The 16,804-nt window shown below is 42.8% G+C and overlaps 1 protein-coding gene across 1 annotated transcript in view; it reads left to right on the forward strand.

The window, feature by feature from the left end:
* Positions 1-16,804, forward strand: part of MYO3B (myosin IIIB) — a gene marked incomplete at both ends in the record, with an annotated part of 382,371 nt that overhangs the window by 21,891 nt on the left and 343,676 nt on the right. Inside the window, one exon of the mRNA XM_079709748.1 lies at positions 13,768-13,913. Coding sequence (XP_079565874.1) covers positions 13,768-13,913 — 146 coding nt within the window. The remainder of the gene's footprint in view (positions 1-13,767; positions 13,914-16,804) is intronic.

Consider the following 16,804-nt stretch of genomic DNA (forward strand, 5'->3'; position numbering starts at 1 on the left):
AACATCCTTCCTCTGTAGTAAATAATTCAGATTTCCAAGGTAATCAGTCAGTCATTTGCAACCTATAGGTCCTCATGTTACAGGCGTTAGCTTAGTTGGAGAGCTCAGCTTTGCCTGTCTGTGTACACACACACACACACACACACACACACACATCTCTCTCAGCCTAAGGTGTTTGAGGCAAACACAGTTCTTTCTGTATGTGCTAGAATGTACCATATGTTCTTCTGGACATACCATAACAAACTGCCTTCTCACGTGAGCCCTCAGTACCTTGAAAATTTTGTGCTGTTCTTCCTGCTCTCTGGCCAAGCATTTTTGGATTATCTCCTGAGATGTTTGGCTCAGGTCACTTCCCTCAACCTTCTGTTGACATCGAGCCTCTGGTCTCCCTCCCTGCCTGTGACATTGGCTTGTATCTCAGACATATATATATGTTAACACAGTCCTCCCTTTACCCATGTTTATTGCCTCTTTTCTCCTTCCCTCTCTCCTGATAGCCAGTTTCTTATAAGAATAGAATAATAACATCCCAGATCTGCATAGAACTTTTACAAATATTATTCTTAAGTGCTCACTACCTGTGAGGATGCCAGTTAGGCACGATGACATTGATTTTATAGACAAGGAATCCAAGGCTCTGCCAGTCTAAGTGCCCAGGGACACTGGGTGGGTAGGTGGGTAACAGTGACTGGAGTCTTTGTGTTGTGACTCAGTGAACTAAGGCACGTGCAATACAACCCATGCCCACTGTCAGTATTGGTATTGCTTGGCTAGTATTTCCATCTAACACGTACCAGATTAATATCCTGGTCTATAGCAAAAAAGGGATACAAGCCTAACTTATATTTATTTATAGTGATGGCAGGGGCTTAGGGGTAGTTGATCCTTAATCTACCTTTCCCACCATCACATGTAGTGAAGAATTAAACTGAATATTTATAAATGACTGAAACCCAAGAAAAGTAACCAACATCATCATTATTGTTTTTGTTGAGGATATTTGTAGTCTCTGTTAAAATAACGCCTTACAGGTAGCTGGGATGCACTGGTGTGACCATGCTGATTGTTAAAATATTGAAATACTTCTGTTCTAGATGGTAAATGGCTGCCATCCAGAACCCCTTGAGTGCTCCTTGGCCATGAGAGGTGCCTGTCTCTTTCCCTGGGACACCCAGATTTTCTAATGGTCCAGCAACTCCAGGGGGTAATGTCTGGCGAGAGGGGACCTCAGGGACCAGTTTCAGTGCCGTGTGCAGCTGATTGTCAGATAGTTTGAATATTCCACCTACTAAGCAAGTATACAGTGGGAAGGAAACTTTCACCTACTGAGGACTCACCCACTAATGCACCAGGACTGGGATGGGTGCTTTTTTTTTTTTTTTTAAACTAAGTACCTAAGGTGTCATATACTGTATGCCCAGTAAGTCATTTAGTTTTCTTTTTTTAAAAATCTATTTATTTAATATATTTATTTTTGGCTGCATTGGGTCTTCGTTGCTGCGCGGGCTTTTCTCTAGTTGAGGTGAGCGGGGGCTACTCTTGGTTGCGGTGCACAGGCTTCTCATTGCAGTGACTTCTCTTGTTGTGGAGCACGGGCTCTAGGCACACGGGCTTCAGTAGTTGTGGCTCGAGGGCTCTGGAGCACAGGCTCAGTAGTTGTGGCGCACGGGCTTAGTTGCTCTGCGGCATGTGGGATCTTCCTGGACCAGGGCTCAAACCCGTGTCCCCGGCATTGGATTCTTAACCACTGTGCGACCAGGGAAGCCCTGGGTGCTTTTTTAATACATTATTTTATTTCATTCTCACAACAGCTCTCTAGAGTAGATATTATTTTCTTCATTTTACCACTGAGGAAAATGAGGCTCAAAGAGGGGTAGGAGGTATTGTGCCCAAATTCACATATCTGGTAAATACTGGAGCTGTATGGCTTTTCAGAGCGCATGGGAATCCAAGTTACATTTTACAGGTGAAGAAACTAAGGCAGGGAGAGGATACTATTCATGCTAGTTCAGAGCAGACTTGCCCCCAGAATTCAGGTTTCCTAGCCCACCAGCCTTGTATTCTTCTGCTTCAGTGTGTTCATATGAGATGTACAGTGTGGAAAGTGTGTGCTGAGTCAGCTCCTACAACAAAGCCATGCAGAGATGGAGTGATGGTGGAGACACATCATTTTAAAAGACATACATGAAGGACCTATCACCTGTAACGTATAGGTTGACTAAACTTTGCCATCCCACCAATGAGAGAAGCAGCCTATATATTAAGGATCCAGTTTACTTGGAATCTTCCTAAAATAACCAAAGGTCTGTTTCTGTATTAGAAAGCAGGCTTGTGGATAAAATAAATATTTGCTTCTTTAAAAAATTTTTTTTTTCATTTTTACTTCCATCTGCTAATTGTTGCAAACAAGAGCTAATCAGCTGAGTGGAAAAACAGATGTGCTGTGACAGCTCCAAAAATGGGTCTCTCTCTTCCTGGCAAGGGGTTGACTGGGGACGGTTGCCATAACAACTGGCTTACACCAATGCAGAAATATCGCAGGCTTTTTGCAACCACTCTTGCCTTCGTCAATTATGCCGTTCCTAGCTAAATGATACAATAATGCTATTTCCTTTGGCACTGCCAGGAATAGAAATGACAAAAGAGATATTTCGTGTTGAAGGGCTGAGAAAGCCATAAACCACTACAGAGCTGAAATATTATTGTTGTCATTATTACCATTTTGTTCCCTAAGCTCTAGCTAATGGGTTTGGTACCTAATAAGAATTAATAGCATCTGTTGAGTGCTTACTATGTGCCAGGCACTAAGTGCTTTGTATGAATTAATTCATTTGTAATCCTTACAATAACCCCATAAAGTTACTGCTATTACTAGTCCAATGTTTTAGAGAAAGTAAATAAGTCACAGAAAGTACTGTTCTTGTCCTTGGACAGGTTGTTAGGTGATGCCACCAGGATTTTAACCCAGGTATTTAGCTCCAAAATCCTCCCTCTTAGCCACTATACTAGAGTATATTTTAGGAAGATTCCAAGTAAACTGGATCCTTAATATATAGGCTGCTTCTCTCATTGGTGGGATGGCAAAGTTTAGTCAACCTATACATTACAGGTGATAGGTCCTTCATGTATGTCTTTTAAAATGATGTGTCTCCACCACCACTCCATCTAGTATAATGGCTAAGCAAACCATTTAATTGCAACCACCAGTGTACCAGGTAAGATGAATATCTTTTTTTTCCAATTTAAAAATTATTTTAGATAAAAATTATACTTCCTAATATGTTGAGGAAAGTGCAGTATTTCAACATGACACTAGAAACCAATGTAATTAATGCCCAAGGGAAGGATCTGGAAAAATAAAATAACAAAGTCCTTCAGAATAGAATTTAGGAGATTTGGATTTTAAATAGTTACAGCTCTGCCACTCATTTTAAAAAAGCGATTGTGGTTCAGTTATTTTAATATGGCTGCACATTTGGTAGAAGAGATAAGAGTACAAATTTTGGAGTCAGATAGACCTGGGAGCAAATCCTAGGTACCCTGCTTACCCACCTGATCACTGACCAACAGCGTCAGAGGACAAAATGAAACGATGTACTGAAAGTGCTTGCTGCAGTACCCAGCATAGTAAGTGCTTTAAAAATGGTGGTGCCGGGCTTCCCTGGTGGCGCAGTGGTTGAGAGTCTGCCTGCCGATGCAGGGGACACGGGTTCGTGCCCCGGTCTGGGAAGATCCCACATGCCGCGGAGCGGCTAGGCCCGTGAGCCATGGCCGCTGAGCCTGCGCGTCCGGAGCCTGTGCTCCGCAACGGGAGAGGCCGCAACAGTGAGAGGCGTGCGTACCGCAAAAAAAAAAAAAAAATGGTGGTGCCTATTGCCTGAGTCCAACCCTCCCTATCCTGTTCTCAGCTGGAAGGAGACTGGCCTGGGTAGTCTCTGCCTCCTAGGTCCCTTCTCTGTCTCAGAGAACATTTATGGTTTCCAGGGGGAAGAGCCTCTTCCAGCTCTCACATTCCACGCCTCTGGTATTAGTCAGATAAGGAAGGTGGGATCTCTCCAGATCTCAATAAGGGTGAAACAATGGCAATGGCGAGACCTTTAGGGTCTGATTTTACCTGACTCTGTTCTAAAAGGCTGAGGATTCTTGGGATCCCATCTGCCAGTTACTTCACTGTGAGGAATGTAGGCTTTGGTTGCTCAACAGGTTCAAGTGAGGGGTTTAGAACCTTGGATCCTTGGCTGAAAGACCTGTGTGTCTTCCCCCAAGACATTCACCTCTGAGATTCTGTAGCCATTTGTGTTCCCTGGTTCCCTCCAGATTCCTGTGTCAGTCTCTAAGAAGCAGGGATTCCCTCCCTTCTCATTCTGGGGCTGACCCTGCCTGCATTCCCAGAGTGGTCCTGCCTTCAGGGGGCCTGGAGCACAACCCAGGCACCTGGGGCTCCGGCGGGTAAAGGGCCCAGAGCAAGGGCAGAGTGACTGGTGCAGCCCTGGATTGTACCCTCAGCTTCAGTGATAGCTCCCCTCTCAGCTGGAGCTCTGTGGGGTTGAGTCATATGTCATCTGTCAGTGTGGAGGTGGGGGGCTGGCCCTGGAGGTGACGGAGACTTGTTACACTCCCCCTGGCGGGTCTAAATATAGGACCCCATCTGAGGCCTCAGCTCCCAGATGTGCAGAAGCACGTGAGCCCAGAGCAGAGGCCTCATATCCCCCCTTCCCCATCCTGCCTCCTGCTCAGTGCTAAGTAAGATGTTTCAAAGTAATAGCCTCTGTGAGCATTTGGAACTTTCCAGGCTGTCCTCCCACCCCTCTCTGGGGAGGTGAGAAGGGCAAGACACCTGCTGTTTCCCCTTCTTCATCCACCAAAGAGGAAGAACTGTTCCTGCAGGGGCTGAAGAAACGTCAGAGCCCGCCTCTGCTCTTCCTGGGCTCTGAGGCTCAAATCACCTGGTGGCTACCCTCTGGCCAGTGCTTCCACTGCCCCGCCCAGGGCATAGGGGCTCAGCCCCAAGAAAGGGAAAGGGAGTTCACGGCTAGGCCAACGCTGCATCGGCTCCTCTGTCCGACGGTCCTTGAGCTGTTGGAGGAAAGAAAAGGGAGGCGGGCAGTCAGCATCAGGAATGGGACCCAGAGGAGCCTTGGGGTGGAGATGAAGCAGGAGCAGGTAGGGGTGTGCAGACTTGTAGTTATGGTGCTCTGTTATGGCCCAGCTTTTCCCCACACCTTCTTTAAACGGTTAAAGGAAATCACTGTTTGGTAGGAATGTGTGACCTTCCCAAGGGCATTCTGGTTTGCCTGGTGACATCAGCCTGGGAGAGGACAGACCCAGAGACTACGTGCAGGTAGAGGGGTGTGCCCGTGCGGGAGCATTCAGGTATTCTGTTTGATTTGCTTCCCTTCCTGTTTTTCAGATGTACTGCGGAGGAGAACCCCACTCCCCAGTTAGTTTCTTGTCACGGGTTTATGCTTTAGTTCCATTACCTACTAGCTGTATGACTTTGAGAAATTTCTTAGCCCATCCTAATCTGTTTCCTCACCTGGGGTAAGAATACCTGACTTAACAGCTGTAAAATGAACTGAATTATAGAGCTCCTACTCATTCTTTTTTTAACTGAACTCTGGTAGAATTGGAGCACTAGCTGACAAAGGAAAGGGGCAGTGGAAGGGAAAGTGAGGGGACAGGGGAAGTGAGAGGCGGCAGGAACTCCATCTGCTTACATGCTCAGAGTATGGTGTGGCTATGGCTTATGGAGCACGAAATCCCTTTGGCAATGGCTCAGCGTTCTGTGTACTATAATAATCCCCAGGAGATACTTCCCTCATGCGGGAACCATGGAGTTTGCTCCTGGTTTGGCCACAAACCAGCTCTGTGACTCTGGACAGGTCAGCTCTCCCCCAGCACCTTAGTTTCCTCCTCTGTGAAATAGGGGGGTTGGCTTAATGAATCCTAGGATCCCTTTCAGCATCCATCTCTGATGTGGGGAAGCTGCTGGAGCCGGGGAGGGTGGTGGGATGATCCTGGGTCTCTAAGCAAATGTGTCCCTTTGGAGCCTTTGAGTACTAAGAACAGATACAAAAATTTGGGGTCGCTGATTTACCTTTCACAGGGGAGTTCTGTGATACTGGTCCTGAGTTTGAGAGCAGGGCTTACCATATAGTTAAGTATAAGTGATATGTTCCCAGGGCTTTGGGGAATTTAAGTGCAAAAATCAGTGTGTATGCTGGCCTCAAACCCAGAACAGTCCCCCTCTGCCCTCCACCAGCCATGGTGGGAAGTGGTGTTGTGTATGCGTGTTCTGTGTCTTTTTTTAAAATTAATTAATTAATTAATTTTATTTATTTACTTTTGGCTGTGTTGGGTCTTCGTTGCTGCGCGCGGGCTTTCTCTAGTTGCGGTGCGCAGGCTTCTCACTGCGGTGGCTTCTCTTGTTGCGGAGCACGGGCTCTAGGTGCACGGGCTTCAGTAGTTGTGGCTCGCGGGCTTGAGAGCATAGGCTCAGTAGTTGTGGCGCACGGGTTTAGTTGCTCCACGGCATGTGGGATCTTCCCGGACCAGGGATCGGACCCATGTCCCCTGCATTGGCAGGCAGATTCTTAACCACTGCGCCACCAGGGAAGCCCTGAGTGTTTTTAATTTGAACTTTGTTTTATTTTTCTAAAGGCATACGCTGAATGTTACAATCCCGAGAAAAGACTTGTAGAACGTCATATTTTAATTAGAGACCTTTCTGAATTTCATAAGAACAGTATAATTTAAATTATTTCTGGCAGTTTCTCAGCATACAAAATATAGATTCAGTTCTAGTCTTGAGTTTTATGAATGAACTAAAAAAAAAGAAGAGAGAGAAAAAAAACCCCATACATTTCAGTTCTTCTAGTCCACATCCTCTTATAGCAAAAAAGCTCAAATCTCAAATGTATCCTCCCTCAAAGTTATATTTCATCCAAGGGAAGAGATTTCATGTGTTTGTTCAGTATCTCAGCTTGTAACACTTTAAGATGTTTGTATGTAAAACTGATGAATAATATTTGCCACTGGAATATTTATAACTGCAATTTACAATTCCAGGGAAATTCCATTTTAGAAATCTTTTTGATCAATAACATTTATTAATTATGCTATGTGAATTATGTAAGCAAAATTAAGAATCCTATTTGCCTTCTTACCTCTCAGCCCATCTTATTTGCCATTCTATTGACTGTATTTTGGGGCTCAAGGTCAGCCAAAGATTAATAGCTTTAGGTTTATTTGCTTTGCCTCTTTGTGAGCTGAAATTTAGCTCTTGAGATAACAGCATTTTGCCTCTGTACTTGAGTGAAATTGTAGTCTTGACCTTTTGTTATAGTTTTGGATCACATGATCAATTCTAGTAAGATGAGAAATCAGATCATATAAAGCAAACCTAAGTGCATTTTTAATGACATTTAAAAATATTAGTGGAAAAATAAAATAGTCTGAATAACATCTATTGTTTTTTAAGTTTGGTAAATCATTTTTTATAAGAGCAAAACATATTTTTCCTTATGGTGGATGGTGCTACTATAATATTATTTGCTTGAAAGTATTGGTTAAAAATCACATTATTGAAAGATTTCAGCACAGCAGCTCTTTGATATATCATTTGATAAATGGTTTAAATTAAATAGGTTGGAGAAATCTAGGTTTTCTGAATGCAGGAGTTCGTACGTTGACTGTTTTTTGTCCCCTTTACATCCAGTTTAATACAGATGTTCTTTATAGATAATGAAGACTTTGAGATGAGGAGAAACTGTTCTCTAAGGTTCTTATAGCCCAAGTCTTTCTGCAAGAGGTAGAGGGTGGATCTTACCCCCTATCTTGGGAACTTTATCAGTAAGCCCTACTCTTGGTCTAGGCTGAAATGAAACTGTAATCATGGGGCATTTCATGGGATCGTGGTGGCCTGAGAAAGTGTAAGTACTAACTCTAGTCTGGTGCTTACAATGGAAAAGAATATGGTTGAGAAGAGAATTTCTTTAATTCTTTTTAAATTCATGGGACCCTAGTGTTACAACCAAGACAACACCTTTAACCTGTCACCTTGCTGATGAAGAATCCCCACAGCCAGTACATACCCCTGAGGAAGGAAACACACCCTTGAAGATCAAGGCAAACTTTCTAATACTTATTTACATTTTCAAGACAGAAAAACAGACAAAATTTGTTCTTTTTTGTTATAGAAATAATCCATGTTCCCTGTAGACATTTTAGAAAATGCAAAAAGTTTTAAGGAAGTAAATAAATAAAATGGATATTACCCATACATCAGTGACCTAATGGTATCTACTATTAACATTTTGGTGCCATAGAAAAAGCTGGGTAACCTGCATTTTCCTAAGCAGTGCTTCAGATAAGACCCATGAGGAAGGGATTGTTTAGTTTGCATAGGAAGAAGAGATACAGGGAGATTAAATAATTTGCTAAAGTTATCCAGTGAGGGAGTGGCAACCAAAATGAAGATGGCTTGCAGAGCAAGCCAGAGGATTTTCTTGCACCATCCAGAGGTGCAAGTCTTTTCACGGTCCCAGAGCTTTTCACAGTTAGTTTTCTCCAGCTCATGGCTGAGGAAAGGGCCAGCCTCCTCAACAGAACTCAGGGGACCATGCCCGGGATGGATAAGGAGATGACATGTGTCAAAGCAGTTGCGTTATCAAGTTGTGGTGCAGTTTTATCCTATAAACTCCCTTAGGAGAGGGGAGGAGGGAGTGACTGGGGAAGGTTTAGAGTCTACAACTTGGGAACCCGTTAGCTTGAAGAAGGCTTACGAAGAACTGCCCTAACAAAGAAAGCTGACTGCTGGCCTTTGCTACAAAGACCAGTAGAGCTAAACTATAGTGAAAACTTATTTCTTGTCCTTGGTTCCCTCCAGAAAGAAGTTTTGGGCAGCCAAGGTGGTAATGACCAACATTTGGGAGGCTCAAGCCCACCTCTGGGTAAAATTGGCATTGAGCACTGAGGCTGTTAGTGCATAGATATTGCTAGTTATCCGAGTATTCGTGTCTTTCCCCTTCCTAAAATAAGCAGCAGTGTAGTCTAAACGTATCAGAAAAGCCATAAGTTTGCATTTCAAGGTAGGAACGTGGACATGCTCCATTAACAGCATCCAAACAATTGCTCTGTCGCTGAAGCTCATCTTCCTTAACGGAGGCATCGTCACAGCAACCAGCATCTTTTCATAGACCTTAAGACCTACAAAATACTGGCAATAAAATCCCCTCAAGGTTCCAGCCACCCAGTTCACACCCCAGAATGATCTACTGTTCCTAGGTAATTTGCATGGAGAGGTTAGTCTCTCAGTTTGAGATATCTTTTTGAGATAAGAAAGCCACTTATTTGGAAATCATTAAGTCATAGAATATTAGAGCTGGAAGGGATAGTAGAGATCATTCATCCCCACCTTGCCATCTTATAGATCTAGAAAGTGAGGTCACTATAACTAAAGAATCCTCAGCTCAAAGTTTTCACGGGACTTGCTCAAAGGGACCCAGCTGGTGAATAATGGAGTTCAGACTTTCTGATTCCAATCCAAAGATTTTTCAACAAAGCTTCTCTGATGAGTGCCACAAATTGATGTGGATGAGGAAGGAAGAAAGATAAGACATAATCCTTACCCTGGGTTACTTCTGTTTACTTCAGAGGTCACATTGATGAGATCCTAAGATTGGCCCCTTTAAAACCTGGAAGAAGTGATGAGGTTAATGATAGATTTCTAACACCAAGTAGATAAAACTACTCATTAAAACTCAGAAACAGTATAAACACTCACCGATGTCATGACAAAGAGTTGAAGATTGTTAAAGGTGAGTATGCAGAAGTATGCAGGGACTTACACATCCTGAAACTCGTTGAGACTCAGCGAGACAATAATTTAATCTTGGAGCCAATAGGCCATTAGCAAATACTGCACTAGAGCTCTCTTTATTTTGATTCATTTAATTCTGTGCTCTTAGCCTTTGCCAGGTGCACTAAATATTTTGTAACAGTCTACATACACATCTTTTGGAACATTCCAGAAGGCATATCCTCTTCATATGAACATGCTAGTGGGACTTTAAAATCAACTTTGGAGAATTCTTACTTTGTAAAATTGACATTCATTCACAGTTTTTCTAGTCACAATGCTGGATTAAGATAAATTTACCAGTTTGTTAAAGTTCATGATATATTGGGTTGGCCAGAAAGTTCGTTCGGGTTTTCCGAACGAAATGTAAGATATATTTACTATAATATAAAACTCCATGAAGTCACTGATAACACATCAGTGCTTTATTGTTACCCTTTAGTATATTCTGCTTCTGACCCTGATGGAATTTTGTTTTTCTTATTGCATCTACATGTGAAAAAAAAAAAGTGAGTTTCCAAGAGCACACATGATTTTTCTGTACCTGGTTAGAGGTAGAGCTTAGACCCAATTTGAACTTGTTATACTGCCTACCAAACTGACTTCTTCTTCCTGACTTCCTGTTTTATAAATGGCACCATCATTCTCCTGGTCACCCAGGGTCATAATGTTAGTCTTCCTTGGTGTGTCCCTTTTCCTAGCCTCCCAAGTCCTGCAAGTCTTGCCTTGAACTCTCTCTCACACCTATTCTGTCTTCCCCATTCCACTGCCACCAACATCATTTATACTCCTATGACTGAAGTAAAGGCTTGAGGGAGAGGAGAGAATACACTTCCCTTAGGCATGTCTCCTCCTGGGGGCAGTAGAGGTGAGGTGGAGGAGTGGAAGAGGACAAGGTGTTTGGGGTCCTGGGCCTGTGTCAATACCATTTCAGACTCCTCACTCCCCACTCCTCTAAAATGACTTACAGAACCTGGGAAACCTGGTGCCAGGGCAGTGCACTTACTTGACATTGCCACTCTCCTTTTCTTTGGGGGAGCATTGTAACAACTGATTCAGAGAGCTCTTTGAGAGGTCACTTCCTCCTGGGGGCAAGACCAATCGACCATTTAAGCATTCTTAACTCAGCTTTAGTTTACCTAGAGACAAGGAGAATGCTGAGCTAAGGAGAATGAAATTACTTTTTCTCCTAAAGAAATAGTTGCAGACTTTGTTGTTGGATTGATAGGAAATCCAGTTCTAGGATGTGTTGACCTTCAGTTGGGATGCAACCTCTCAGAGTACCTCTTTGAATCCCATCACATGTAACCCAGTAAAGAGAGATGGAAAAAGAGACTCCCTCTGAAGAGATAGAATTTAGGTGACAAAAATCTCGAAAACGTGATTAGTTTGGTCAAAATATGTGTACAGATGCTGATAATTCAACTGATTCTTGAATATAACCTTTATTATTTAGAGTAGTTTTATCACATTGTGATAATCTGTTTACTTGTCTCTCCTCTGCCTGCGTTCAAATTCTGTCCCTGACCATGACTAGCTATGGGTACTGGGGAAGCTATTTAACTGTGCTATGCCTCAGTTTCCATACCTACAAAAGGTGATACTAGTACCTACCTGACAGAATGATTATCTATCTACCTAGTACCATGCCTGGCTCATGGGTACTCAATAATTATTTGTGAGTTATTTTACTAGAGACATTTTCTTTAAACTTTTCTAGAAGGCTAAGCTTAAATAATTCCTTTGTCACATTACAACCTGAGTTTAGGGAAGAGAATTTGGCCAACGGATACTCTTCTATTAATCAGACTGAGCTGAAGATAGTGTGTGACTGTCTGTAAAGAGAAGTGGAAACCAGATAAACGTTTTGAATATTTTATGACAGCACTTGAGAATCGATAGGATGTCTCCATTCCCACATTTGGACAGGTTCTTGGAATTGCCTTCTGTGTCCCATCCAAGATAGCTAGAAGTTGATTTGAATTTCTTTCTGGAAGTTGTGGACTATGGGCACTATTTACTTTTTGTTGTCTTGCTGAGCCTGAATTGGTCTCCCTCTAATACCCCAAGCTTTTGGAGCCCATATCCTTTATTGGACATGCTAGGACATATTGTCTTAGGACATTTTTAGTTGTCAAGGTTTGTCATTTAATTTATTATAGATTCACTTTAAATTTCACTTGGCCGTAGCTCCTGTTGGAGAAGGATAGAGTCTTATTTCTTTTTCTTTCGCAAGAATGTATAAGAATGGTGAACTATTTGCTGATTGATAGGTCTAAAATTATGTTTGTCTTACACATTTGGAAATGTCATTTCTGGAAGGGAAGGTGGTAAATAGCCTTCTCTGGAGATCTTTTAGAATAATGTAGTTTCTCACCAGATTGAGGTGATGAAAGTGAGATCTTCGGGGGGCAATGTAATGGCTTCTGCTTCCAAAATTGGAATTATTTGAACTTTAGGTTGAATGCATATTTGAAAATAATGTGTTAAAAGTATGACTTCTATGTGTTAAAAGGATGTTCTATGGCAGGATAGATTATTCAGAGGATTGGGCTGGGATCAGGCCAAGGATGCAGGTACATAGAGTATCCTCAGCACAGTAGCCTGGGTGCAGGTACGTAGAGCATCCTCAGCACAGTAGCCTGGGTGCAGGTACGTAGAGCATCCTCAGCACAGTAGCCTGGGTGCAGGTACGTAGAGTATCCTCAGCACAGTAGCCTGGGTGCAAGTATGTAGAGTATCCTCAGCACAGTAGCCTGGGTGCAGGTACGTAGAGTATCCTCAGCACAGTAGCCTGGGTGCAGGTACGTAGAGTATCCTCAGCACAGTAGCCTGGGTGCAGGTACGTAGAGTATCCTCAGCACAGTAACCTGCTAATACATAGGCCAGATCCGTCACTCTTCTACTCCCCATGGCCAGTTGGTCCATCTTACTCAAAGTCAGAGACCTTCTGATGGCCAAAGAGGGCAGGCAGGACCATCACTTTGGCCCTGCTGCGGTCTCCATTGATGCTGTATATCTACCTCATAGGCTGTTGGACATACATCATCAGACTCTAATAAAAGTCTCCCACCTGCTCATAGCCATGGGTCATACTTGGTCAAGGAAGCAGATTTAAGGTCAAACAGGAGCATTTGGTTCCTGCACAGCCTCTGGCCCACCCCTGCCTTCTCCTGACCCCACTGTGATAGCCACCAGAGTCTAAGTGGTGGGGCTTTTCCTGTCTGACTCAAAACGTTGATAGAAAAAGATTTCCCCACAAGGTTCCATACTTTCCAAACCAATGACAAGCCCAAGGGCACTTTCTGGTTCCCCTTCTCTTGCACCTAGTAGAGCTAATACCTGAAGCAGCAGCTGGGCTGAGACACAAACCAGTTGTTGGGGTTTGAGGAGGGGGCCGATTTTCTTGGAAAAGGGGAATGGGAGGGAGTGGTTCCTCTTTTAAGTTAAGCACATCAGTCTCCCAGCAGCTTTGTGCTCAAATGCCGTGCTCCTAGGGACTTTGTGCAGGAGATAGGCATCTTTGAGAACAGTCACTCCTCACTGTTGAATTCAGCAGCTGGTAATGAGATGAAGGATCTAGACAAAGCCTTTCCTTAAAGGACATCAGGGTGGCTGTGGTGATGTATTCACCCTTGTGCCTCCCCTTGCACTGTTCTCGGTATCTAGAGGGTTCAATGCATGTTTCTTGAACTGAACTGATACATTTTTAAAAGTTAATGAACATATCAGATGATAAATCAATCACACAAATAAGGCCTAGAAAACGGACATCTTATTATTACTGGAATTTAATATCAGTATAGCCAAGGGAACTGAGAAGGGGGCTAAGATGGCCAAGGGCCTTTCAGGACATCTGCGGTGTCGGTGGGGTTGATGTGTTGTGTCCTGCTTTTGTCTGATAGGTCATTGCTTGTGAGCAGCAGTATGACTCTTCCTATGACGCTCGCTGTGACGTCTGGTCCTTGGGGATCACAGCTATTGAACTGGGGGATGGAGACCCTCCCCTCTTTGACATGCATCCTGTGAAAACGCTTTTTAAGATTCCAAGGTAGGACACAAGATGGCGCTCTTGGCTTATTAGTTCTTTGTGAAAGAGGCTCTTTAAGGATAATAAATAGTTCATTAACAGTTTCTCTCCAAACCTGTGAAAGCCTGATTGTAAAATGTATTTCTTTTTTGGGGGGAGGTGGGGGCGGATGCAGGGAAGTGGGGGAGAGGGTGTTCCTGAAAGGTAACATAGTCTAAAAATGATAGGACTATGTCATAACAATTGTATATTTTCAGTACTCTAATTTTTTTGACATGTTCATTTTTTGCGCTTTGCAGGAGAAGACTGAAAATGCGGTGTTGGATTAAGCAATCTGTCTAAATACTGGTGTTTTCTTTTTAAATTATATAATCATGTCTGGTTTGTTTTTTTTTTCCCCAGTTTGAATCTTTCTCCAGTATGCTGAAAAATTTAGGGACAAAAAAATGTATACCAGCACTAAAAAATATCAGAAAAATGTTACATCAGTCATGACTTTCTCTCCATCCTTTAATTTCTGTCTCAATGGGCAATTGTGCTGAACGAGATCTGTTTGAAGGGTATTTAAATGCCAGTTTATTATCTATTGTCTGTATTCATTAAGGGTTTGTACAAGAGGTTTGGTTGTTTGTCTTCCGTCAGAATAGGGCTGATGTTTGGCCTGCTCGAGCTTCTAGTTATAGAAAATGAAGCTCTGGAAAGCTCCATCCAGGAGTGTTGCAGGTTGGGAGATTTGTACCTTCCACATGCCTCTTTCAGAGGAAGGCCCTGGGCCGGCTGGGAGCCATTTAACTGCTTTAACAATACAAGTGTTAACCTTTCCTTATCTGCACAGTCACACAGCTATCACAGTCTTTAAAAACGTCTCCTGATTGCAATTTGCATTTCTGATTAGGTCTATTTATATGCAGATGAGGCTCTGTGGCATTCATCATCATAATGTTATCATTTTATACTTAATCCGGATGTGAACAACCACCCACCATTATTCCCAAAATGATTCCCACCCAAGTCAGAGTTGGTTTTTTTGCCTTTTCCAAAGTACAAAAACAGGTCCTGGTGATTAGGACAAAGCTCCTGGCTTTTAAAATTAATAGTCTGATGAATGTTCAAAACAATGTAAGAATGCAGGACCCCAAAACAGTATTGTGTGCAGTAATATGTCGGGAAATGAGAACTGGTATCTGGGATGATTTGTGTGTTTTGATTTTTTACAAATGGTTTACTCTTTATTTACAGTAGCCACATAATTTCTCAGTTATCAGAATTAAGATGTGGTTTCTGATTAGCAAGACATGTACTTTTGATAAGAGATCATCTACTTGGATATGTTTTTTCTCTCTGTCTTATTTATTTATTTTTTTTTTAGTGTGCATTTGTGTACAGAGCAACTGTTCAAAAATTTCATAGGGTGATTAATACGAGGCAGCCTAGAAAGTGTGTGTATGTGTGTATGTGTGTGTGTGTATGTGTGTGTACATGCAAATGTGTATGTGTTTGACAGACCCTTCATCTCCAGTGACTCCTCTTAGCTTGCTTGTGGTGCCCAGCCAAACCTCTGATATCTAATAACCTTTATACTTTCACTCCCCTCTCTTCTTCCATCTTGGGAGAAGCTTCCAGATCTGAAACACAAATAACCAAGCCCCCTACTGCTTGCCTCAGGACAGGGCGAACTTCAGGAACAGAGCAATTGCTAGAAAAGGATCTTAGGGGTGACAAGGATCCTTATCCCAAAGTAGCTTGAAGCTTTCTTTCTTTCCTCCTGGTGTAATCTCTGACCCTTTTACCATCTCTTGGTTCCTGTGCAAGAGATGAATCAGGTTGAACTAGGGAACGTCAGCACTAGTCGGTTAGCAGGACCCTCAGTGTGATTACGTGTGCTCAACACTTTGCCTTTATCACAACCTTAACGGCCAACTGGACATTTCTGGACAGGAAGGATGGAGGTTTTTTTAAAAAAATATAACATATTTGTATGTACTGTATAGCTTTTTATAATCACTAAGTTATTTACTTAAAAAGTATCCTGTTAATTAGAATCACACAGTTCTCTTATGAAGGGCTGTGGATTGACCAAGTGCAGTCTCATGTGTGTTCACGCGCATGTGTATACTCTGTATTAACCTTGAGTGGTAAAAATGTATCCTTTCCTCAGAAAAGCTTTTTGATGGAAAGTGGAGAAATTTAACATTTACGTATTTTAAACAAGCACTCAGGTTATCTACCTGTATGTTTCATGGGGCTCTCTCTCTCATTCTATCTCAGCGTTTCCTTTTGTAATAGGAGAAGAGTAAATGACAGGTAATGACAAAAATCCTTTGAATCTATTGGGCTTCAGAATTTTTTTTGGTTATGAGTGTTGTCGGTGTTCTGGAATTCTCTTCAATTAAACGATGAAGTCCATTGCAGGGCACTCTTGGGGGCCAGAGTCCTGTGTGTGGCTTCCTCCTCTTCCCTACAACCCTTTCCTGGCTGGAAATAAATTGAGTAAATTACCAAGTAGGGAAAGAAAAGACCTTTCCTCAGTCCGGGAAGAAGTGACTTTCACGAGTTCTAAAGGACTTAGGAATTAATGCAGTGCTGGTTACATGTGAGGTGGGAGCCTCAGATGTCAACGAAGCAGGTGATCACACGGGTTCCCCAGGCTTTGTCAGAAAATAGGAGTCGAGACCTGCCTGGATGTGCTTGATTTGCCTGCACAGGGGTCTCCTGCTTTCCCCTCTCTGCCTCCACCCACCTTCCCCTTTCTTTTGACCTTCACATTAGAAGATGACACACGGGGTCGTTGTGACCTGTCTTTGAAACACTGCGCGACTCACAATCTTTCCTAGTTGCAGACACTCAGAAATTGTCTGCTGATTGGCATTAGAAGATGACACATGGGGTCGTCGTGACCTGTCTTTGAAACA

Source organism: Hyperoodon ampullatus, assembly GCF_949752795.1.
Source record: "Hyperoodon ampullatus genome assembly, chromosome: 8".
NCBI lineage: Eukaryota > Metazoa > Chordata > Mammalia > Artiodactyla > Ziphiidae > Hyperoodon > Hyperoodon ampullatus.